General features: G+C 46.5%; 1 protein-coding gene across 3 annotated transcripts in view; it reads left to right on the top strand.

Moving 5' to 3' along the window:
• The window catches only part of ASAP1 (ArfGAP with SH3 domain, ankyrin repeat and PH domain 1), a 296,405-nt gene that overhangs the window by 40,426 nt on the left and 232,712 nt on the right, over positions 1 to 23,267 (top strand). For 2 of the 3 annotated variants that reach the window (XM_090040654.1, XM_090040655.1), the window contains exon 3: positions 779 to 908. In XM_090040654.1, the coding sequence (XP_089896780.1) occupies positions 779 to 908 (130 nt within the window). Of the gene's footprint in view, positions 1 to 662; positions 909 to 23,267 lie in introns of those variants that run through there. The other variant, XM_090040656.1, reaches the window with a different exon arrangement.

Raw genomic sequence — 23,267 nt, 5'->3', positions numbered from 1 at the left:
GACGGATGGATGAATAGATCCACCGATCAATGGATGGATAGATAGATGGATGGACAGATGGATAGAAAGATAGATGGATCGATCGATCGACTGATCGATGGATGGATGGATACATCGATAGATCAATCGATGGAGGATAGATGGATAGATCAATTGATAGATTAATCGACAGATGGATAGATCGACTGATAGATCAATGGATAGATGGATGGGCAGACAGATTAATTGATGGATGGATAAATAGATCCATTGTAGGTCGACTGGTAGGTGCATACGATCGTCTGATAGACAGACAGATCGATGGATGGATCTAGCACAAGGTTTCCGGAGCTGAACCTCACTTCAGCATCGCCAGCTTCAGCGCAGCGCAGCCCGCGCTCCCCCCCGCGCCCGGCGCAGACCAGGTCCCAGCCCGCGGGGCCCCGCCCCTCCCCTCCCCTCCCCCCACCACCACACACACACACACACACACACACACACACACACACACACCCTCGCGCTGAGGGGGAGGGGGCGGGGCTCCCCCGGGCGCGCGTGGCCACCAACCGCCGCTGGGGGGCGGGGGGCGTGGCCGGGGGCGGGGCGGGCCCTGCGCGTGCGCATGTCAGCCTCGTCACGTGACGCGGCGGGGGGCGGGGCAGTGTCAGGCAGTCGGGCGGGGGCTGTCAGCGGCGGCGCAGCGCTTTCCCGTCCCGCCGCCTCCGAGCCCGCCCAGCCAGCGTCGGGCCGGGGGAGCGGCCGGGGGAGCCCGCCGCGTGCTAACGCGCCTTCCCCGCAGGACCATGCCGGACCAGATCAGCGTGTGCGAGTTCATCGCCGAGACCACGGAGGACTACAACTCGCCCACCACGTCCAGCTTCACCACGCGCCTGCAGAACTGCCGCAACACCGTCACGCTGCTGGAGGAGGTGAGCACGGCGGTCCCGGAGGGCTCCCCCCGGGGCAGGGGCAGGGGCAGGGGCGGGGCGGCCCTTGCCCGGTGCCAACCGTCGCGCTGCGAGCAAGGTGCAGAAGGGCTGAGCCCCCCCGCTCCGTGCGGGAAAGGGGCTGGATGGAGCCTCCCGAGGGCCCCCTGTCCCGGGAAAAGCGACGCCCCACCGTTTTCCCAGGCGCCGGTGAGGATTGTCCGAGCCCCTCGCCAGCCTTGACCGGCCACAAGTGAGACTCAGCTTCCGAAATCTCCCAGTATTTGAGATGCAAATGTATCGGTGTTAAAAGTGTGACGCTCTTTGGGGTCGCAGGAGCTGACTCGGTAGGACTGGCGTGATGGGATGGACGTCCCCTGTAGTCAAATCATCTCCCTTCACAGTGTCCTTGTTGTTATTGTTGTCGTCTCCAGTAATTTCCGCTGGTAATAGGATGAGGAGAAGACAATAAGTTCATGAACATCTTTTTTCTTTTCTTATAAAAAGCAAGTAGTGCTGATTAAGTTCTACCGTAACTTTCCTGGTTTATGCAGATGAGTCATTTCATAAGTCCTACTTGCTTTAATGATCAGATATTCGGCTCGTTCGCTTCTGTGCTTGACAGTGTTGCTGCCTTTTGTTCCCAGTGTGTGAAGTCAGGAAAGACATAGTTTGGCGATACGTATGGTAGTGTTAAAGTGAAATTGATATCTACCGATACCTCAGATCCCATTGTAGTGTGGAGGGATGGTTTTCTATTTTGGAGCTGTTGAGTATAAAATATCAGAAGCTGTCAAAAATCTCTCGTGTCTGCCAATATTGGGTGTATTATGGTGTGGTGAGCATTGGGCTGTACCTATTTGCATTGATATTTTTGGGATTGGTTCGTGTAACAGCATACTGTATGTCCTGATTAGAAGAGCAGCATTTTAATTGATGCCACGGTTGGGAGGGAGGACTTAAGTTCAAAGTGGATATTCCTCATCTGCTAACGTTTAGGTAAGTTTTTGTTTGGCAGGGGGATGAAATGAGATGAATCAGTAGCTGTGCCACTACGTACTGCAGAAATATTTAACTTATCGTTTGAAGTTAGGGAAGGTTTGCAAAGAAATAAATGCCAAAGGTTAGAGTATAACTTCTGAACTGCTCCAGGTAAGAACTTTGGATGCAATATATATTGCAGTCCCTGTTTTGGCTGCAGCAGGCTTAAATGTAATGCAGCCTGCTAAGGTACAGCTAGCAGGGTAGCAGATCAGCACCATCTAACTGCGCAGGTGTCTACTTTTATCAGTCTTGCATATGCACTTGCTCGCTCTCACTTGTGTGCTTGCTCTTTCTTCTTTTTTTTCTTTTTTTTTTTTTTTGTTGCTTACACTCTAATTTGTGCCAAGGAGACTTCTCAGATACATAATTCCTTTTGTTGCATTGTAACGGATTCTTATTCTGTGCAAGAAGGTGTCGTGTTTGTGACCTGGTTTAGTTCTGCTTTCCTCTTTGTTTTTTTCCCTAAGCAAAAAGTCAGAGTATAGCTTATTCAACTGTCTCAGCGCACTGATGTATGCTCCCTTGTTTGTGCATCTCTTGATATCAAGCTAGCTGGGTCCTAAAGCCTTCTGCACAGGAGGTCTTAGATTGCATAGAGCGGCAATTTAAGCGTAGTTTTTGGTGAAAGGTCAGGACAGACAGCCTTGCCAAATAACTCTGTCAGTAGCTGAACGCACTCAAGTTTTTAGAAGAAAGTGTGAATAAAATGCCTTAAGAGGACATCCGAAGGCTAAGAGGGGTTCTGTGAAGTCTTCCTGGACGCTTCAGGTTTTTTTCTATAAATAAAATGAGATGTAATGTGCATTATCAAGGAAGAAAGCAGGTAGCCTGGTATGTTAGTTTATGTTCTTAAATTCACTTTGACTGATCTTGCCCTCCTTTGCTGTGCAGTCTGCCTGGTCTAGTAAATGAGATTGCTGTCAGTGTGCTAGCAGGTAGTGCTAGTTTTAAGAGAATATAAAATATTAATAGAGAGCAAATTTTGAATTGCACAAGTTTTTCCACAAACAAATGATTCTTCTTGTTTGGTCAGGGAAAATTGGACTATTTAATCTGTGTGCTTATACATAACTGGCTGAATGCAGAGTACTTGCTAAAAGCATTTGATCAGGTAGCATATTCAAAGAGAATTGCAGGATTCTTTAAACCACTCTATTATATAGGGCATATGAGAATTGCCTGCCAGTTTTTACTAGTGGCAAAATAATGGGAGCTTTATCAATATTTATGCCCAGTAAATGAAGTGTTGAAGAGTGAATAGGAAAAAAAAAATTGAATTTGACCTGGGCTGGATTTTAAAGGATGAAAGGGGACTGGAAAAGGCAGTCTGTCAGTTAGGCCACCTTACTTTCATGGAAGTACTGTAGCTTTAATGTTAATATAACTGCTCATTACTGCTTCCAATGTGAAGTTAGCAGCAGTAAAGACTTACTCTTATGTAAAACTTTTTTTTAAATAAGATTACAGCTTGATAACAATCTCTATAGGTAAATTTAGGCACTGCTTAAGTTCCTGCCTATTGTAAATACAAAATATATTTGTCAAAATAATTTTCTGTTTTCCCTGTTTTGCTCAAATTTCTTTAAAGTACGCTATTGATAAATTTATATGAACTATTCATAGTGTTTTTATTGCAGGTTCAGTGTAGCTAATGTTTAGTCACCATTTTAATTAATGGATATTTAATTATAGGCTGAGTTGAGAATTCTTTATGCTCAACACAACCCAAGGGGTAAAGTTCTGAAAAATTCTGGGGACTGGGGAGAGGGGAAAGGGTTTCTTTCTTCAGCTTGTTTACTTTGCCCATTTGACAGCACACTGTGTATGATTGCTCTTGTGGTTTTTCTTGAATAACTGGTCACTTTCTGCTTTAGTTTGGGCTTTTCCTTGTGGTAACTGGGAGGAAGGGCATAAAGCTGCCTGACAGTTTGTGGTTTTGCTGAAGCTTGTATTAAAATTTCTTTGCATTCATTGTAGGTGAAGTAGCTGTATACATTGTAGCAATATGTATAGTTAAGGTTGCCCCACACTTTCCTTCTAAGATTCTTTTCTGAGTTGCTTATTTGCCAGATGTTAACTGCGTGGCCTGAAAATTTCACTAATATCTACTAAAACAGTTCAGCCGCTTCTGGAACAAGGCTAACACTATTATTTTGTCCGTGCCTCCCCCCCAAAAAATAGACATTTTAAAACAGTTTCACTGAGAAGCTCTATGCATAGGAGAAAGCTCTTGTAGTGTTGTACAGGGCTTGCTCTGGGAGGAGGTGTTGTTTCATTTGTTTGCTTTTTGGTTTGATGCACATCTGTTCAGTTTTTAACATCATCAGAATTAAGTTTGCAAAATCAAGGACTCAGGAAATGCCAGCGTTAAAGCTGCTCTTGCACATGCATGTATTATGAAAGTCTGCAGCTACCACTGTCACATTTTCAATGCGATTCTTGCATTGAAATAACTTTAATGTTTTTTACAAAGCTTTTTATGTGTGATTTTTTTTTTTTTTTTTTTTTTTACAGTAATAAATGCAGGTTCCTACCAAGTAGTTTCCGGCACTGTATGATACTTTAAAAGCTTTGAGAATCATTGCTTTGAAGAACCTAATATAGTTTAAAGCCCTGATCTTGCAGATGTGTTTTAATAACTTTGCGCCCCTGAGTAGTTTTGTTGAGTTCATTAGGACTATTAATATATGTGTTGGTAGAATCAGGGCCTAAATTTGTGCAAGTCAAGCATGTGTGTGTTGGAGTTTCAGCCTCAGACATGAAGTAACAGACAGCAATATGAAGAAATGTGCACTTTTTATAATGAGTTTTTAGATAATAGTTTAGTAGTAATGTTCTCTGCTTGTCATCTCCTTCAGCATTATCAGCTGACAGTGTTCTGGCCGTCATCTTGTTGGTGATGAGTGAGGAGGACTTGGAAGAAGGTGAAGTTCTGGCTTTGTAGATGAGCTTAATTAAGGTATTCCATATGCATAGAACAAAGCATGAAGATGCGGGTAGAAGATCTGGACGTGGGTGAAGAAGTGAATGCAGCATTTGATGTTCAGATAAGCCGATTGAGAAGACAGGTAGGGACTAACTTGGGAAGGGCCCTAAAGTTAAGGGAGAGAAGCCTGTATTTAGTTGGCTAGAAACATGGGAGGCAGCAGAAAGACTTGGAAAGGGTGATGTTGCTCGGAAGATCCATTTTTCTGTAGGCAATGAATGAGAGAGCTTGTTGCTAAGATTAAATAAACATGAAATAGCAAGATCCTGGTATGGTAAAGATGCAAAGTATGGGTGTGGTTGGGAGCTTGGGCCCCATGGAGGGGAAAAAAGGCCATATATTTTGAAATGATTAATAGGAAGTACGAGCAGCATTTCAGTATTTAGTGGACTGTCCCTAGTCTCATGCATCCAGATGATGCCCAAGTTAGAAGTGTAAATGCCCAGTACATATTTATTACCCATGTATAAGCAAGGGGGATTGAGGACAGTCTCATGTATGGCGGTAAGGAGGACAACAAGGAGCTGGCTAAATTATGTGCAAAATAACAGGATACTCAAAATAGATCAGAAATAGGCTGAGCTGTGTGGTTGGCCTGACTGTCTGGCATAATGAGATGTAGGACTAAAGATGGTGGTTTAAACCATCTGAGCAGAGAACTGATGAGGTATGGACAGAGAAAAGGAGAAGCCAAGTGCTATGTTTCAGATTGACCAAGTCAAGTCCACTTTCTGTTGTATGCTGCAATATGTACTTTGCTGATTACAGTGTAAACCACTATGAGGTCTATTTTTGCTGTTGCTGTCTAACATGAAAGTCATTTCTCTTTAAGTTCTACAGAAATGTACTTCATCCTGTATTACAGTAACATAAATCGTAAAGTTTTAGCTCAAGATTTAAAAAAACAAAAAAGATGCATTGAATAACAAGGATGAAAAGGATCTGAATAGTAGAAGACTGCAGGCCGGCTCTTTTGTACCCTTTGCAGCTTGTGGTATGTTATCAGAAACAGGCCTGCACCATGGCACTGTTGTGGTTGGTTACGTAGGACCTAAATTCAAAAACTGTACTTAATTTATCAAAGGAACACTTGAGTACATATGCTGTTGATAGCAAAAACATTCAAAAGAGCCATACAAGAAACCAGAAGTTTCTTTGCTTTGTAAAATGAAGTTCAAGGTAAATTACTGTTGTTGTTTTTATTTGCTCCACAGCAAATTCCACACAGTACGTATGACCAAGCGTTTCATTTTTCTAACGCGAGTGGAATTTGAAGACCACCTTTGTTTTTTTTTAAATTTTTAAAAAGTGATTCCAGTGTATTAAAAAAATGGGACGGGAATAAGCTGCATCGTCATTCCCATACTTGTAATTACATAGCACACAAAAATGTAGCTAAGGTTACTTAGCTCTGTATATTTACAAGTTGCAGGGCATATCCATATACTCTGTAATCAGATTTATCTTTGATCCAGTGGGAATGGAAACATTGGACCATGGCAAACAAGCAGACGTCAGCTGATTACCCACAGCAGCTATTTTTCTGAATAAGTAAAGACAGGAAAAAAAATCATCACTGTAAGCCCAAATCTTGGGGAGAGCAAACCTAACTTTTACTGTATGTATGTGTTTAAATGGCACTTTCGGAAGTTCTCTTCTATGTGTGGTGGTTAACGCAATGTTCAGTAAAGTGTTGCTGCTGCTGATGTGCTGCTCGGTAAAGGACAAATGATGCTCACCTCTGATGCTGTTTTAGAGTCCAGTGGAGCAGGCACTGTGCAGTGTGGTGGCCAGAACTCTGTATTTATAAGGTGCAACTTCAACTTAGCTGAAGTATTTAATTTCAAAGGTAAAACCAAAAGCAGTATTTCCATTTGGAGGAAAACTGCAAACTGCCTTAATGTCCTTAGATTAAAACACAACAGTATGACAGAGCTAGGAATGATACAGGCATGTTAAGATGTTTGTAATTTGCCAGGGTTGGGTGTTTTTTTTGTTTTTTTTTAATACATCTTATATCTTGAGCTCTTCAGGAGCTGGCTTACATTTTTCTAAATACGTTGTGGACTTGCTCCAGCTTTTCTCATGGGCTTTGTCTACCCACATTTCCCTTGCCTAGCATTTTTTCTTTCATACCCCATTTTCAAATATTGCAGCTGTTGGTATGAAAATTTAATTTATGTTAGTAGATGGTAGAAGTTAAGAGTGAGAAAGACAGTTAGCTGTGTTAGTCTGAAATCAAGCAGAAGTTGGAATAGATTTGCCTCTTACAGACTAAATTGGAGATATATATAGCATAAACCAGGGGTGATCAAGCTGTGGCACAGGCAACCTTTTGTGTGTGGTATGCCACAGATTGGGGAGGGGGCAGTGGGAGCAGTAAGCAGAACAGAAGATCACGCAGTGAGCAGAAAGCAGGGAGCAGACTGAGCAAGGGAAAGGGATCAAAGTGGCACTGGGGAGGAGGAGGGGCTAATATAATTTGTGACATGCCTGCCAAAGCAGTTGGCTCTTACTAGCATAAGCTTTTGTGAGCCTGAGCTCACTTCATCAAGTGCTGTGAAAGGACATGCACAGACCAGTGTATCAAACAGAGAGAGTGATTTGAATACAAAAGACAGTGCAGGAAGGAGAAACAGGAGGGGGAGCAGTTCTGGAAGAAGCAAACAAGTAACAAACTTATAGGGCAGTGGTTTTTAACCTTTTTAGACTTGAGGCCCCTCTGGATAGATTTTGGGTACCCCTTGGAAAGTGCCAGCTCTTAGTTGTCACTCTTTTGCCTACAGAAAAATAAGACAGTTTTTTTCTCTTGCGAAGAACTCAGAAAGACTACAGCTGTATATTTCTGTTTGGAATATCTTATGTATCATATTCATAAACCTAACAGAGGTAATACTGTGTGACACCCTTTGGAAGGATCCCGTGGCACCTTGGTTAAGATCACTACACTAGGGATGAAAGCATTACAAAAAATAATCCAGGTAGAAAAGTCTGACAGCACCCACCAACGAATGTGCCCGCCCAGCACTTCCTCCCACAAGGATGGAAGCGAGGCACCAATGTATACAGGCCCCACAAAATAGCCTGTTGTGCTCCGATCCCACCCTTGTGTGCGGAAGGGCCTGGCCCAGCCAGCGGCAGCTTCTGTGTGGGGCTGCTGCTGCTGCTGCTTCTGCTGCCAGCGCTGCAGGCTTCCACGTCCTGCTCACTCCCAGCAGCAGGTGGGGAAATGGCAGGCGTAGGGCTGTGGCTGGGCAGGAGAACGGAGCATGGGGCTAGAGGTGGTGGCAGTCTGTATTGCCAGCACTCTCCGCACTCGTGTGGCATGGGAGGGAAGCCCCATGCTGGAGCTGGCTGCCTTCTCTGCCCCAGCCACCTCCAGTGCCTGGGCTTTCCTCCCATGCCTGACCAGTGCAGGGAGTGCTGGCTATACAGACTGCCCAGCAAGGGGTGCGCTCCTTGCTGCGGTGCGCAGTGCTGGCCGGAGCCAGGCACCAGCACCCCGAGCGTCCCTGTCTGCTGCTGTGCCGTGGGGGGAGTGTGGGGGAGTCCCCACACCCCTTGTACCCCCACAAACTCCACATACCCATGCCCTGTCCACCCACGCGCTATACAAGACTAAGAATTTATTTTGAGTTATTATGCAGTGCTCTCTATATACAGTATACAAACACAGATCATGACAAAAGTATTTTTTGCAATAAGATGAAAATATGTTACAGTAGATATTTGACTTTTAGTTTATGATTTGGGGTTTTTTGGTTCTAAGCTGGCAAGCCCCCATCCCAAAAGTATTTCTGGAGGGCAAGGGGAGGGACTTCCAGTGGCAAAAGTCAGGGGTTGCGGGTGGAACTTCCAGTCCCAAGGTAGCAACCAGGGGCAGGGCAACTGTCAAGGGGAGGGGCTACCCTCGAAAGGTCACCAAATCTCGTTAAGCGGGCCCCCTCCCGCAATAATTGCCCACCCTTGGGTCAGAATGTTCTGCCACTGGCTTGTGCGAAGAAGCTAAAACAGTCTTTGTTTTAATTAGTCCTCCTCTCCTATTGCAGTGTCTCACTTCATACAAATTTTCTTCCTCCTGGATGTGGCTTCCTATATGTCTTTGAGATGCGTCTGCCCACAATGTCCCAATCATACTGTATGTTAACTGCTGTAATCTCCTCCTTTATGTGCTTAAATTCAGTTCCTTATATCTATTCAAAATGCTGTGGCACTGCTGCTGATAGTTTACTTCTATTTATCATTAGAGCCCCCTTTTTTTAATGTGCCCAAAACGAAATTCTTGTCCTTATTTTCAGAATCTTTCATAACTTAACTATGCGATTAGAAGATCCAAGACAGACTCTTTTCTTTGGCAATAATGAAAACCTCATTTGTTCATGCACTCTTGGGTATTGATCAGCCCGATTTTTAAGCATTGGTCTCTGCTTACCAGCAGTACAATTTCTTTGTAAGCGTGATAGAGTTTTCAATCTTGTTACTGTTTCCGCTAACCTGATTTAACCATCCTCTTTCTCCTAGTATGTTTTGCATTTGAATTGCAGTCCCTTTGTGACAGGGACTATCGTGTCCCATATATTTGTACTTTTTTTTTTTTCCTCAGTAGTGCTGTGACCTCTTAGCTGATAGGCACCACAACAATGTAGATAAGAATATTGATAAATTAGAGGTGCACTGATTTATATCGGTTGTCTATTGGATTGACACCAATGGCTTTTTTTGGCCATTGTAACCAATAATGTTATTTGATACTTATGCCTTTTGGCCAGGTTTCCTGGAAGCCTGAGTTCCCTCCTGAGAGCCACACTTCCATCCTCTCACTGGTAGGCCAGGCTGGGCTGGAGGGGAGCACCTGCTGCAGTGTCCTGGGTACTGGTGTGGCATGGGTGATGGGCTGGGGCATGCACTGTACAAGGCTCCAAATGCCGCAGACGTGATTGGGACAGGTAGGGGCATGCAGAGCTGGGTGGCCCAGCCTGGCCCAGCGTGATTCAGCCCACGTTGTCCCAGGGGCCGAGGGCAGAGCCTGGCAGGGGCTGGGCAGTCTCTCCCCGCTTCCCCTCCCCTCCCCCCCAAACTGCTCAGGCTCTGGTCCCTCTCCAGAGCACAGCAGCAGTGGAAGCACAGCCCCTCCCAGGGGGATCAGGGATGGGGCAGAGGCTGCAGGGGACATGGCGGGGAGGCAAGCAGCTGCTGTGGTTCTGACTCTGGTCCTGACCCAGGCTCAGGGCCAGAGTGGGAGCCACAACAGCTGCCTCTTTTCCGCCCCCCCAAATCTGAGAGGAGGAGCTCTTCCCGCACCCATGTGCATGGAGGGGCTTGCCTTGCATCTGAGGCACTGGGATAGGCGCTGCTTTATGGGAGATGAGGCCTCTCACAGCTACAGCCATCCACAAGCTGTGATCTGCCTGCCTCGCCCTAGGACTCAAACTCCTCTTGTGGCTGGGTGGCAAGAGGCAGGATGAGGGCTCTGAAGAAGGGGGAAGGCAGTGGCTCCCCTGTATTTTCCCCCCTCCTGTGTCTCGCAGTTGCTACTGTTTCATGGAGCTTGAGGGAGAATCTGTGCCCCCTGCTCAACAGCAGGTGTCAGAAGCTGCCCCCCCCCATCTCCCTCCTGCGGCCACTCACTCCCCCAGGGAGCCACTCCCCCCTGCTGTGTGCAGCCGGGTCCCAGGGCTGGATCCATTCAGTCCCGTGGCCCTGCCTTGGGCAGAGGTAGGAGCGGGAGCCTGGCCTGGAGACCACCCAGCCCTGGGCAGCCAGGCAGGCTCAGGCAGCTGCCCCCAGGCTGGGGTTGAAGGGCTCTGCACAGCCTGTTGCAGGCACTGTTAGTCTAGCCCCACCTGCTGCAACGGGCACTGGCATTTTTACATGTGCTCTGGGAGTGTGGTGGTGGCACTTCAGTTAGAGTGGCTGTGAGAGCCGCTGCAATTAAAGTGCCACCATGTTTCTTGTATCAGTGTCCCCACACTTAGAAACAGTGCTAAATATACTAAGTATCAGTTAGCAGATCAGTACGGGCCAATATGGCTGGTTAATCAGCCAAGAAAATCCTTATTGTTGCACCCCTATAATACATACTACCTTTTCAGTTCCTTTCTGTAACTGGCTTTGTGATTTGTATTGATGGAATGATCAAATAATGCTTTTTAAAGAGCTTTTCTCTTTTTTCTACTTTAATTCATGTTACTTTCTGCAGTGTCATTCTACATGAGCCTGTAAGATGATCTTTGCATCATTTTTTGCTGCAGAAGATACTAAGGAAATTCCCATGCCGGATCAGTCCTTCCTAGTAGATAGGTCTGGACTACACTGAAGTGACAACAGAATAAATTTTAGAACAGATTGATAAATTAAATTCTAATAAGTCACCAGGACTGGATGGTATTCACCCGAGTTCTTGAAGGAAATCAAAGGTGAAATTGCAGAACTGTTGGCAATAGGATGTAACCTATTGTTACAAAAGCCTCTGTGTTAGAGGACTGGCAGGTTGTCAACATAATACCCGTCTTCAGAAAGGGTTCCAGAGGTGATCCTGGGAACCACAGACCAGGGGGTCTCGCTTCTATCCCTGGTAAATTGGTAGAATCTATAATAAAGAATTAAATTGGCAGTTACATGGACAAATGCATTTGCTGGGGAAGAGTAAGCATAGTTTTTGTAAAGAGAAATCCTGCCTCACCAATCTGGTGGAGTTCTCTGAGGGGGTCTTACCAAGTACATGGACAAAGGGAATCCAGTTGACATAAACTTTTTGAAAGTCCAAATATATTTTGACAAGGTCTCTCACCAAAGACTTAAACAAACCACTCAAAAAAATGCGTTGCCATGGGTTTGGAGGAAAGGTTATTTTGTGTATTGAAAGTGGGTTAAAAGATGGGAAGCAAAGGCTAGGTCACTTTTCAGGATGAAGAGAGGTCAGAAGTGGGGTCCTGCAGGGGTTTGTGCTAGGTCCAATGTTCAGCATCTTCATTAGCGATCTAGAAATGGATGTGCACAGTGAAATCTCCAAGTTTGCAAATGATGCCAAATTATTCCAAGTAGTCAAATCCCAAACTGACAGAGGAGCTGCAGAAAAAGCAGCATGGGTGAGTGAGTGAGCAAAAAATATGGCAGATGAACTTCAGTGTCAACAAGTGAAGGTAATACACTTGGAGAAAAATAACCTGAACCATATGAATACAGTGCTGGGTTCTGCATTAGCTGTTATGACTCATGAAAGATACCTTGAAGTCACTGTAGATAGTTCTCTGAAAACATCAACTCATTGTGCAGCAATGTCCAGATAGATAGGACTCTTCAGTGTGGAAAGGAGAAGGCTAAGGGTGGGGTATGATAGAGGTCTATAAAGTCATGAATGATGTAGATGAAGTGGATAGAGAACTGTTATTCACCAAGTCACCAACTGTTATTCACCAGACTTGGTCACTGGAACTTTGGGACATCCACTGAAGTTAGCAGGAGACAGACTTGAAACTAACAAGAAAAAGGACCTTTTTAAAAAAATGTGTAGCTAGTGTTTTTTTAACATGTAGTTAACTTGGGGAATTCATTGCCACAATAGGTGGTAGAGGCAGATAACGTAGCCAGATCAAAAAGAAAAAAGGAATTAAACAAAATCATAGAATCACTGAGTGGGAAGGGACCTAGACAGATCATGTAGTCTGACCCCCTGCCATGGGCAGGAAGGAGCACTGGGGGGTGGGGAGGGGTCATAAGACCACAGCCAGGTGCCTGTCTAGTCTCCTCTTGAAGATCTCCAGGGGAGGTGAGAGCACCACCTCTCTGGGAAGCCTATTCCAGGCTCTGGCCACCCTTACTGTGAAGTAGCTCTTCCTAATATCTAACCTAAACCTATCCTCCCTCAGCTTGTGGCCATTGTTCCTGGTGACTCCAGGGGGGGCCCTGGTGAACAGACTTTCCCTGAGTCCCTGATGGTGGCCCCGATAAGGTTGTAGGCAGCCACAAGATCCCCCCTCAGTCTCTTCTTGCAGAGACTGAAGAGATTCAGGTCCCTTGGCCTTTCCTCATAGGGCTGGCCACGGAGGCCCCCAACCATACGAGTGGCCTCTGGACCCTCTCCAGGTTCTCCACGTCCCTCTTGAAGTGCAGCACCCAGAACTGGACACAGGACTCCAGCTGCGGCCTGACCAGCACCGCATAGAGGTGGAGCAAGACCTCTCTGGACCTGTTAGTGATGCCGGTGTTGACGCGTGACAGTGCAGTTGGCTCTGCCTATTGCTTTGTCGCATTGGCAACTCCGTATTTGTCCTGGCGTCAATCATGACTCCAAGATCTCTCTCTGCCTCTGTGCTTCTGAGAGGGTCAGCCCCTAGCCTATAACCATAATGCTGGTTCCCTCTCCCCAGGTGCAGCACCCTGCACTTGTCCTTGTTGAACCACATCCTGTTCAGATCCGCCCACTTCTCTAACCTATCCAGGTCTGCCTGGATGCAGTCCCTGCCTGCCGGTGTATTCACTTTACCCCGCAGCTTGGTTGGTGTCATCAGCGAACTTGAACAGGCTGCTCTCCACGCCCTCATCCAGGTCACTAATGAAGTTGTTGAACAGTACCAGCCCAAGGACCGAGCCCTGGGGGACTCCAATGGCCTCCCCCCCCCCCCCCCCCCGGTCGACATTGACCTGTCCACCACCACCCTCTGTTGAACAGAACGTTTGGAGATATTTCCTGCGGCATTTCTAAACTAATAGTGGTAGATGCCAGGGTGGGTAATGAATAGGAGTTAGATCACTCTAGCTATATTCAGTTCTAAAGCTACGGCCAGATGCAGGATACTTTAGGGATCCTGTGCCAGTGCCCACCCTGAAAAACTATAGGCCTCCATTAAAAAGGGAGGCTACTGAGAAAGTAGCAACTAATTTCTTGGGACAAAGCAAAAGGAAAACAGGGAATGGAGTGAGGTCACAAGTTCAAAATAAGGAACCCGAAAGGGGACACCGAGCATAGCACACTGGACAGTGTTCGCTGTTCCAGCGTTCAGTGTTCCTCAGACGAGTCCAAGGAGCCAGTGGACACTACCCAGTGACGTGAATGGATGAAAGACTGTCAGATGCAGGCCTGTTTGATGTGCCATAGGTCATGAACTCCTGCCCATAGTGGAAAACTTTAAGCCTCCCTTAATTAGGGAGGCTACTGGAGACAAACCAAGTGATTCCTTGGGACAGCTAAAAAGAAAACAGGGATGGGAATGAGGTCATAGGTTAATAACAAGGGATCCAGAAGGGACCACTGAGCAGAGCACACTGGCTAGTACCCAGTGCCCCCTGAATGAGTCAGGGGAGGCTGTGGATGCTGACCAGTGAAACTTTGTTTGGAGACATGAACAAAGGAGTGACAGGAAGACAATCCCACATCTTCCTGGCTTCCCCTTGGCCAGAGCCTCCTTCCTGGTCTTCTAGACGACCAGCTTGGCTAGAGCCAGGAAGAGGTTGACCAGGAGGTCCTGGGGCTTGGTGGACCCAGGAGGAGATTGACCAGGAAGTCCCAAGGCTTGGTGGGACCATGGACAGGGACTGCATTTAAAAAAAAAAGTGAGGGCGGAAGAGCAGCCAGATCCTCAACAGGAGGTTCTGAAGGAGGCGGAAGAGGGGCTGCAATATGGCGCACTTGAGAGAGACATGCATCAGGATCTTCCTTTGTTGGCAAAAGGGGCAGGTGTCAGGAGGTATCCATGTGTCGGGGAACAGGGCCCCAAGGTCATGGTGGGTCGAGGGTGGCGTTGGAACACGGACAGGTGGGATTTGCGGCGATGAGTCTGAGTGGTACGGGACACGCGTATGGTTTCAAGTAAGTTGGATTTATTCACTTACACTTTGGTTGCGTAGGCAGAGCTGCTTTCTTTGGTTACAGTTGCAAAAACACAAATGCTAATGAACAACAAAGAGGTCTGTTGGCCCGTGGGGTTCATGAGCAAGCCCTTGCGTTCTACCCGGAAGGATAGGGGTGGCTGCCCACTCGCTAGTCCCAGGGCTGGTCAACAGCTCATTAACGGGATGAACGAATAATGAGAAACAAAACTGTAACTTGTTGAGTTGTCGTGATGCCAGTCCAAGTGGACAGCGAAGAGACGGTCGTAGCCAAAGCCGAGATCGAAGCCGGGTGTGACGAGATGAAACCGTAATCAAGTTGAGATGGGTCGAGCAGAATCGTAGTCAGAATCAAAAGTTCAATCCATCCGGTAACTGTGAGATCAAATCGAAGAACAATCATAAACCGAATGCACCGGGGGAGGAGACCAGTGGGCTGGTAGGCCCTCCTGGAGAGCAGTCCCTGCCGTCGCAGCCTCTGCTTCCAGGTGGTATCTCTCCTGACAGGACTGTCTGTCAGTTGAGCAGGTCTTCCCCCGAGGGAGGGGTTCACCAACCTTTTATAGCAGCCCCGTAGCCAATCAGGCTGCTTTCCTTCAAGAAATTTCTGGAGCAATGACCTCATGCTCCTGCTGTTACTGAGCGTGCGTCTGCGGGGAAAGTAGGTCAGCAATGACTGACAGGTCCTCAGGTTACCCAGGGGGCACGTGCTGGGTGAGCCTTGGAATTTTCCACTCGCAGAATTAAACGCGCATGTCAGTTCCAGCTCTTCTGCGTTGTCAGCATACGCTTAAGATTTTTCCGTGACACCATGGAGCAAGAAATGCATCCGTGATGACAGCTCTGTGGAGGAGTGGCCAGCAGAGGTCCCTGGTGGCTCGGGGGATGGAGGTGGAATATAGACTTGCTCATTGGGGACCCTCGCCCCTGCCTTCACCTAGGGTGTCCCACCACTTTTTGCTGGGGAGGGATGCAAGGATGGGATGTTTGATTGTGTGGGACATGGGCAGGTAGAGCTGGTGGCAGTGGGCTGTTTGGAGGCGGGTCAGCTTGGTATCCCTCGCCTGCTAAGATAATGGGGTAGGGAGCACCGGGGGGCCTGTCAAGGGAGTGGCTCCATGTCTAATTACGGAGGACTGGGGAATGATGGAGAGTGGGGACTGACCTTGCACAGGACCTGGTCGATGTGGGTGGCAACGTAGCCTTGACGTGGAGCGTGCGGCAGGGAGCATGCAGCGTGGACAGCTCCGTGTGCCGGGCCAGAGGGATTCGCCTACCCCTACCTGTCAAATTCAGGATACTGGGCTAGAGGGACCTTTGGTCTGACCCAGTATGGCACTTTTTTGATCTTATGTGTTTCTCTTATGTATTCTGTGATATGAGGTAGTAGTTTAAAAGTAGGTAAATGAGATTATTTTCAAAGCAAAAAATAAGCAAGGTTTGTTGTTTCATTTTTGTATGCGAATCTTCTGACACCAAATTTTGTTGGCATTTGTTTTGCTGTGAAAAATGCTTTTTAGTATGTGTCTTGATTACACAGGCAGAGCAAACTGGTTATTGTAGGTTCATAGTTATAAATGCATTGCTTTGCTTTTTCTACTCAAATATTTGTGCTGGGTTTTTAATTTTTTTCCCAAGAAAAATGCAACAGTTAAAAAGCAAGAGCTTGGTATACTTAATTACTTGAAAACACTATTTAATATATAGGATTAACTTTTGTTCTGTTTTCAGTGTGACCTTGCAAGGTTCTTCAGTCTTCCTTGGTTTACCTGTTGCTTTTTGATGTGTGGGTACCATGCATGTGTTTTTGATGAGATTACATTTCAAGAAGTTGTCTCATGCTTTGTGTTAAAAATAGCAATGTGAGCAGCTACAGAGAGTGTTTGGCAAAGGCGGTCTATCCAGATGATTATTCCATATACCATAAAGCCAACTATTGTGTAATCATCGTCCTACTTGAGCAGAAGAATACTGCTTAATTGTGTCTATACTGAAATAAATATCACTCTGCAGAAATATCTAGTGAGTTGGTTTTTTGAAGACCAGCTGAATTCTGATATTAATGTTCAGCTGAGGGCTGTTTTCAAGGCAAATAACTGAAAACCCTTCAAAGACAGAGGAGAGTTTTCTGTACTTGGGGTGTCCCAGAGCAAAACGTTGGCGGGCAGGGAAAGGTGCTGGGGACAGGGTGGTGGTGGTGGGGACTGTGGAACAGACACTTGAAGAAACATTTTTGAGACAGAAAACTTAATGTCTTTTTCCATAATATTTCAGAAGAGCAGCATGTTAGGAGGGAGGAAGAGGGTGACTTGAAATGAAAGAAGCATTGTGTATAAGGACAGTTTGTTTCTAAACAAGAATTTGTTTAAACAATAGGATTTAGGTATCCTATCTTGATTAGACCCATCAAACTAACAAACTGTTTTTTCTAAGTTCAATTAGCCTTTGATTTAAGAAAAGCACTGATTGGTATGTGACATTCATCTAATGTTTTCTTTGTTTCCTTTAGTAAATAGGCGTAGAAACAAGAGGACAATTTTGTTTAAACTTTTAATTTGGAAATTACTGAGAGAATGCAGTAAAACTATTGCGTAACACTTAACCTTTTTTTAAACAATTAAGATGCTGTTAAAGCTGTACTTGCAAATATATATATATGAGCTATATGCTATTAGATTTAAATAAAATCTAAAATAAAAGCAAACAAGTGAATTGAGATTTTTATGACTGCTTTAAAGATCTCTTGGAAGGAAGTAAAACAAACAATGAGTGCAGTTGATTTGTACGAATGACAGTAAAATGTTAGCTTGCATAACTTTTAAATTGGAAAGGAATTTGATATGTTATTTCTACAGATTTGATGATTTGGGGTTTTTTTTTTAGTTTGTTTTAGAAAGGACCTTGATATGTTATACCTAGGGACTGAAATGTGTTTTTGGAGATGAAGCTTAATTAAACTAAGCTATAACTAGCATATCAATGTAATAATTAAAGTTACTAAAATGTCCAAGTTCTTTTTACAGGCAGCTATTAAAATGAGGCAGTCAAAGATAAACCCAAGCCTTTGGGTTTACAGAAATGCATGTAGGATATACATCTGACCAGGTGCAAAAAACCAAAATCCTATAGAATTGATTAGGGGTGCACTGATACAGATTTTGGGGGCTGATACCGATACCTGATATTTAAGGAGGCATATTGGCCGATAGCGATCCGTTTTCTGATACAACTGCATGCGGCAGGTAAGTCTGTTGTGGGGGAAGGGGGAAGGAAGGAGAGTGGTGGGGGCAGATCAGTGCCTCTGGCAGGGAGGGGGTGGGGGCAGGCACTACCCAGTCGGGGTGGGGCTTGGGACAGAGCTAGGGTTGAGTGGCGGGGGAGGCTCCCACCACCGCACGCACCCTGGGAGAGCATGGGGGGGGGGCAGTGTGCCACCAGATCAGGGCGGGCGGGCTGCAGCTGCAGGCTGGAGCTTGGTCTGCGCTGGGCTCCTCTCAGTGGGGACTAGGCTCGGGGTGGGTGGTGGCGATGCTTGGAGGGGGCTGCAGCCACCCCAGATTTTGCCATAGTTCCACTCCCAGCATTGCTGCCGCCTGCCTGGAGCAGCCCTGGCTCAACCCCTGCTTCCTCTCATGTGCCAGGACAAGCCAGGGCAGTGCTGGGTGGGCAGCAGCAGTGCTGGGAGCAGGGCTCCGGTGAAATTTGGGATGGCTGCAGCTCCCTCTGTAGCCCCCCTCCCAGCAATGCCACTGCCCATCCTGAGCCCAGCCCCCACCGAGAAGAACAGGCTCCAGCCCACCTGCCCCACTCCACCTGTGCCATCCTGGATACATGCAGCCGTGGGAGCTGCCCCCCTAGCCTCCCGATTTTAAGATGCACCTCTGTCCCACACCCTGCCCCATCTTGGCTGGGCAGCACCTGCCCCTGCCCCTTCCCTCACTGCAGGAGGCATCGATCTGCCCCCCACCACACCTCTTCCCTCCCCTTCCACCACAGCAGACTTACCAGCTGCAGGCAGCTGAGCTCTGCTCCTCATTGTCTGCATGCTGTTCTGAGGCTGCTTGCATGCACAGGCATTTATTGGTCAAATTATCAGCACTTCAGGCTGATTTCTGATTCAGACAATTTTCTTTCAATAGGTTCGATATCAGATCGGTGCCGATATATTGATGCACCTCTAGAATTGATAAGTTGCTAATGGGAAGGAAGCAGACTGGGGAGTTCAGATCCAGTGCCCTATCCTTTGTTATTCTCGAAAGTTTAGTCAAAAGTTAACTGTGGTTCATGAAAAGTGGATGATGCTTATTTCTCTTTCTTTAATGTCATCCACTGCACTTTAGAGCTGTAAATGTTTCAACTCCCCAGACGATGGTACATCTCAAGAATGGGTTATCATGCTCCTCTACATTCATGTTTCTAATTAAAGGAAATAAACTTATTTAATAGTGTTTATTGGATAATTTGCATCTGAGAATCTTTAAAGAGCTGGCTGAGGCAGACATCCTGATGTTCATTTTAATGCATCTTGGCATACTGGGGAAATTCTGGAAGACTGGAAGAAGACTAATGTTGGGTGAGTGGAATGAACCTGAGTAACATATTAGCCTGACCTGAATTGTGGACCAAGTAATGAGAAGCTGGTATGGGGTTAAATTTAAAAAACAAAACAAAACAGAAAATGTGAAGGATGCCTGTCAAAATGTTTTCTCCCTTGTAAATAAATAAGATTTGTTTGGAAGGATCTGAGTTTTTAAGGGTTTAGACTTTGGTTGATTTAGGTAGCTGTGCAGGGGGTGTGTGTATGTGTGTGTGTGTGTAACAGGCGGGGGGTATGTCTAGAACGAGGAATTGGACACCTGCATCAGGACTTAACTAGATTTTTTGGTGCCTAGGTCCAAACTACAACAAACGGATCCCTGCTTGATAAGTACATAAACCTTTGGGCACTTGACCTTGTGAGGTGCTTCCCTTTGGACCTGAAAGTTTCCCTAAACTTAAGAAGTTCTGTGTTGTACACATACCCTGAATCAGCCACCAGGCCATTCTATCTGGTCCACAGGGTTCCTAAAAATTTTTTAAAAATTAATATTTATCTTCTGGTTTTGCTGAGCCCCCACAGCCCAGAGCATAAGCAGCCAGCGTGGAGCCTGCCTCCGTGTCCCTTGGGGCCCACGGGAGGACTGGCGTTGCTGCAGGAGGGGTAGCAATGCCCTGGACGAGGGAGAGGTGGTGGCCTGAATAGGCAAATATGGTTATCTGGAACCCCCCATTCCCCGTGGATGCCAGATAACAAAGCTTTTGCTGTAATAGCTTAGTGGAGTCATTTCCAAAGTTTTTGAACCAATTGACAATTCTCAACTCTCTCGAATGTACCACAGTGCTCCCTTAGTACATTTTGTATTGGAAAGGGAATTATCCGTGGATAATTTATTGCCTTCTGGACCACAGTTTGCAAACCACTGGTCTAGTAGTTAGTGCACCTGTTTGTGAAGTGGGAGATTTGGGATTTGGATTCCACTCCAGCTTGGGTATCAAAGGTTCAGGCATTCTATTGTTTAACTTGCGGGTGAGAGAGGTCAGGTCCAGAGGACTTAAACTTTTGTGAAGCGGGTAACCTAGGACCACTTAATGTTCTGGTTAAAAAATGTGTGCAACACAAATATTTTAAATTTATTAACAATATGTTATTAACAATACATTTAACTGGCAGATTTCAAAATAGAAGGCAGGGCAGACATGGACCATACCTGAGCAAGTTGGAATTAGCACCTAGTGAAGCAAATATAAAATAACAACTGATTTAAAATTTGCAAGCGAGAGAGAGAGAGACGGGCAGAAGAAAGTATAATGCCAAGGACAAGATAATCATATGTAGTGATGTGGGTTACCAGACTAGCTTGGCCCAAACCAACTAGTCTTTAATATAGCCAAATGCATCATCTTCTTTCTAGGAACAAGACTTGCAAGCCACACCACTCTATAAAATCCTGCCTATAGACTAGGGGGTTGTAGCCAAGAAGAAAATAACTGAAAAGGTTTCCAGGCGTTAATAAGCAATGCAACGTGAGCTTGCAATGTGCAAAAACAGCTAATATAGTTCTTTGTGTCAAGAAGAGGATAATGGATGGGAGAAGAAAGGTGATTTTTAGTTCTAAGACCTTTCTGAGACCGATACTAGAATATTATGTTCAGTTTGCATATTTACATTTTATTAATGGATGCTGAGAAAGTGGAGGAGGACAGAGAAGGGTCATAAAATAATTCAAGGGTTGGAGAAAATGCCTTGGAGTGCAAGACTTCTACAGTTTGTTCACTTTTTAGTTGAGCAAAAAGATAGGTAGCCTGGTAATAGATTGGAATGTTGGTTTTCTTTGTTTAAAAATTGAAAATTCTCAATTTTTTTTAAATTGCTGATTCTCTGATTAAAACCCCCCAAATCTGTGATAAATTGAAATACCTTTATATGATAAGTATTAATTGAACACAATATTTTATTAATATATTTACAATGTTAAAGCAATTTAGAATCCTACCAGTGCTTCAATCACTATAATAAATATTTAGAATTTATTTTCTAAATGTTGGTATTTGATTTTAGATTTTTTTTATCATGGAAAATCAGAGCTCCCCTTGCCCCTGTAGATCACCAGGACACAGGTCCAGGCCCCTCGCTCCCCACCCACAGCCATCCCATGCCCCAAGACCTGCTGAAGGAGGCCCCCAACTGTCAGGGCTATGGGGCCAGGGACCTGGGTCTGCACCCCACAGAGCACCCAAGCCCCGGCTGCCTCCTGTAGTGGAGCAGAGCATGGAGCCTGGCTTCCTGTCCCCCACAGGTAGCATGGCCAGAGAGGAACCCCTGGGGGTGGATGCGAGCTGCATACTGCGGACCCAGGCTTCCCGCCCTGCTGGTCTCCCCTGGGGCCTCCACGGTGCAGTGGGTGCGACCTGGTAGACCAGGGCTGGGTAGGGAATCTCCTTGCCGCTACAATGTCTATGCTACCCTGGCGAAGTGCCCTGCCCGCCTGGCAGCAGAGATGGGCACAGCTCCGTGGTGCTACTCCTTCTGCTGCTGGACGGACAGGGAGTGCTTCGCCAGGGTGACATGGAGCTTCCCCACCAGGTCCTGCCCACAGGGCTGCAGGGTCCTATGGGGAGCCTGCAGTGGGCAGCCTGCCCCTGCCCTGTGCACAGATCTGGGGGGCCCATCCCTCTTCTTCCCCTCCCCCTGGGAGTGTGCACAGTGGCAGGGAGCCAGTCTCACTCCCCCAGCCCCCCAGATGAGCTACCCACTACTCCGTCCTACTCCCCACTGGGGCCCTGTGGCCATGCATTCCAGCCCCGGGACATGAGCCCCATGCACTGCCCTGGCTGGGCAGCAGCCCCAGCCCCCACCCTGCCCCAGCTCTGCCCAACTCCCTCCCTCCCTTGTTACAGGTGGCCTTAATCCCTGCCCCTCCCTGACTTACCTGCAGGAACTGTTCTCCACGCTGCCTGCTGGCCATGTTCATGTGTGAGTGCGCACATGCACGTCACGCCCTGCCTGACTGCCCTTCTCCCACTCCCCCCAGCCCCTTGCAGGCTGGAACTCTGCCAACCTACACAGTTCTTTGCAAAAAATGGAAAATTCACGTTTTTCTCGGCTAAAGGGGCGGGGGGGAGTATTTTTTCCATTTTTCCGTGGGAAATGGAAAACTTAGATCCCTGGTAATAGATTATAATTCCTTTACAGGCAGAAAATGTCAGATACTGAAGGACTGTTTAGCATAGACAGTTGTAACAAAAACCAGTGTCTAGAAGCTGAAGCCAGACTAGTTCACGCTGGAAATCTGGGGGAACGTCTGTTCACCAGAGCGCCCCAAGGGATGAGGAGGTCGAACGGTCACAAACTCCTGCAAGACCGTTTCAGGCTGGACATAAGGAAGAATTTCTTTACTGTCCGAGCCCCCAAGGTCTGGAACAGTCTGCCAGCAGAGGTGGTTCAAGCGCCTACATTGAACACCTTCAAGAGTAAATTGGATGCTTATCTTGCTGGGATCCTATGAGCCCAGCTGACTTCCTGCCCTTTGGGCAGGGGGCTGGACTCGATGATCTCCCGAGGTCCCTTCCAGCCCTAATGTCTATGAAATCTATGAAATAACTTTCAAATTCGTAACAATGAGAGTGATTAACTGTTGTAACTGTTTCAGGCACCATATATTGTGCAGTGATAAAGGGACTCCATTCAAACTGTAGCATCTGGATCTTTATTATGTGCACTGTACTTGGTGTTGCTACTTGCAGCCTGAGCACATGGAATTTCCTGGAGAAGTACTAGTGCCAGCCTCAATATAATCCCTTTTACAGCTCCCACTCCGTCGTGCAGGTTCCCTGAAGATTGTTAAAGGCACAAATTACCAAGGGAAGGGGTGGATTCTCCATCACTTGTTACCTTCAGATTGGATGCCTTCCTGAGAGATGTGCTTTATTTATTTTTTTTAAAAAAAAGAAAGTTTCAGGGCTCA

Source organism: Crocodylus siamensis, chromosome 3, assembly GCF_052110815.1.
Source record: "Crocodylus siamensis isolate JL-2025a chromosome 3, ASM5211081v1, whole genome shotgun sequence".
In the NCBI taxonomy this organism is placed as follows: domain Eukaryota; kingdom Metazoa; phylum Chordata; order Crocodylia; family Crocodylidae; genus Crocodylus; species Crocodylus siamensis.
This window is presented reverse-complemented; position numbering and strand designations above follow the sequence as displayed.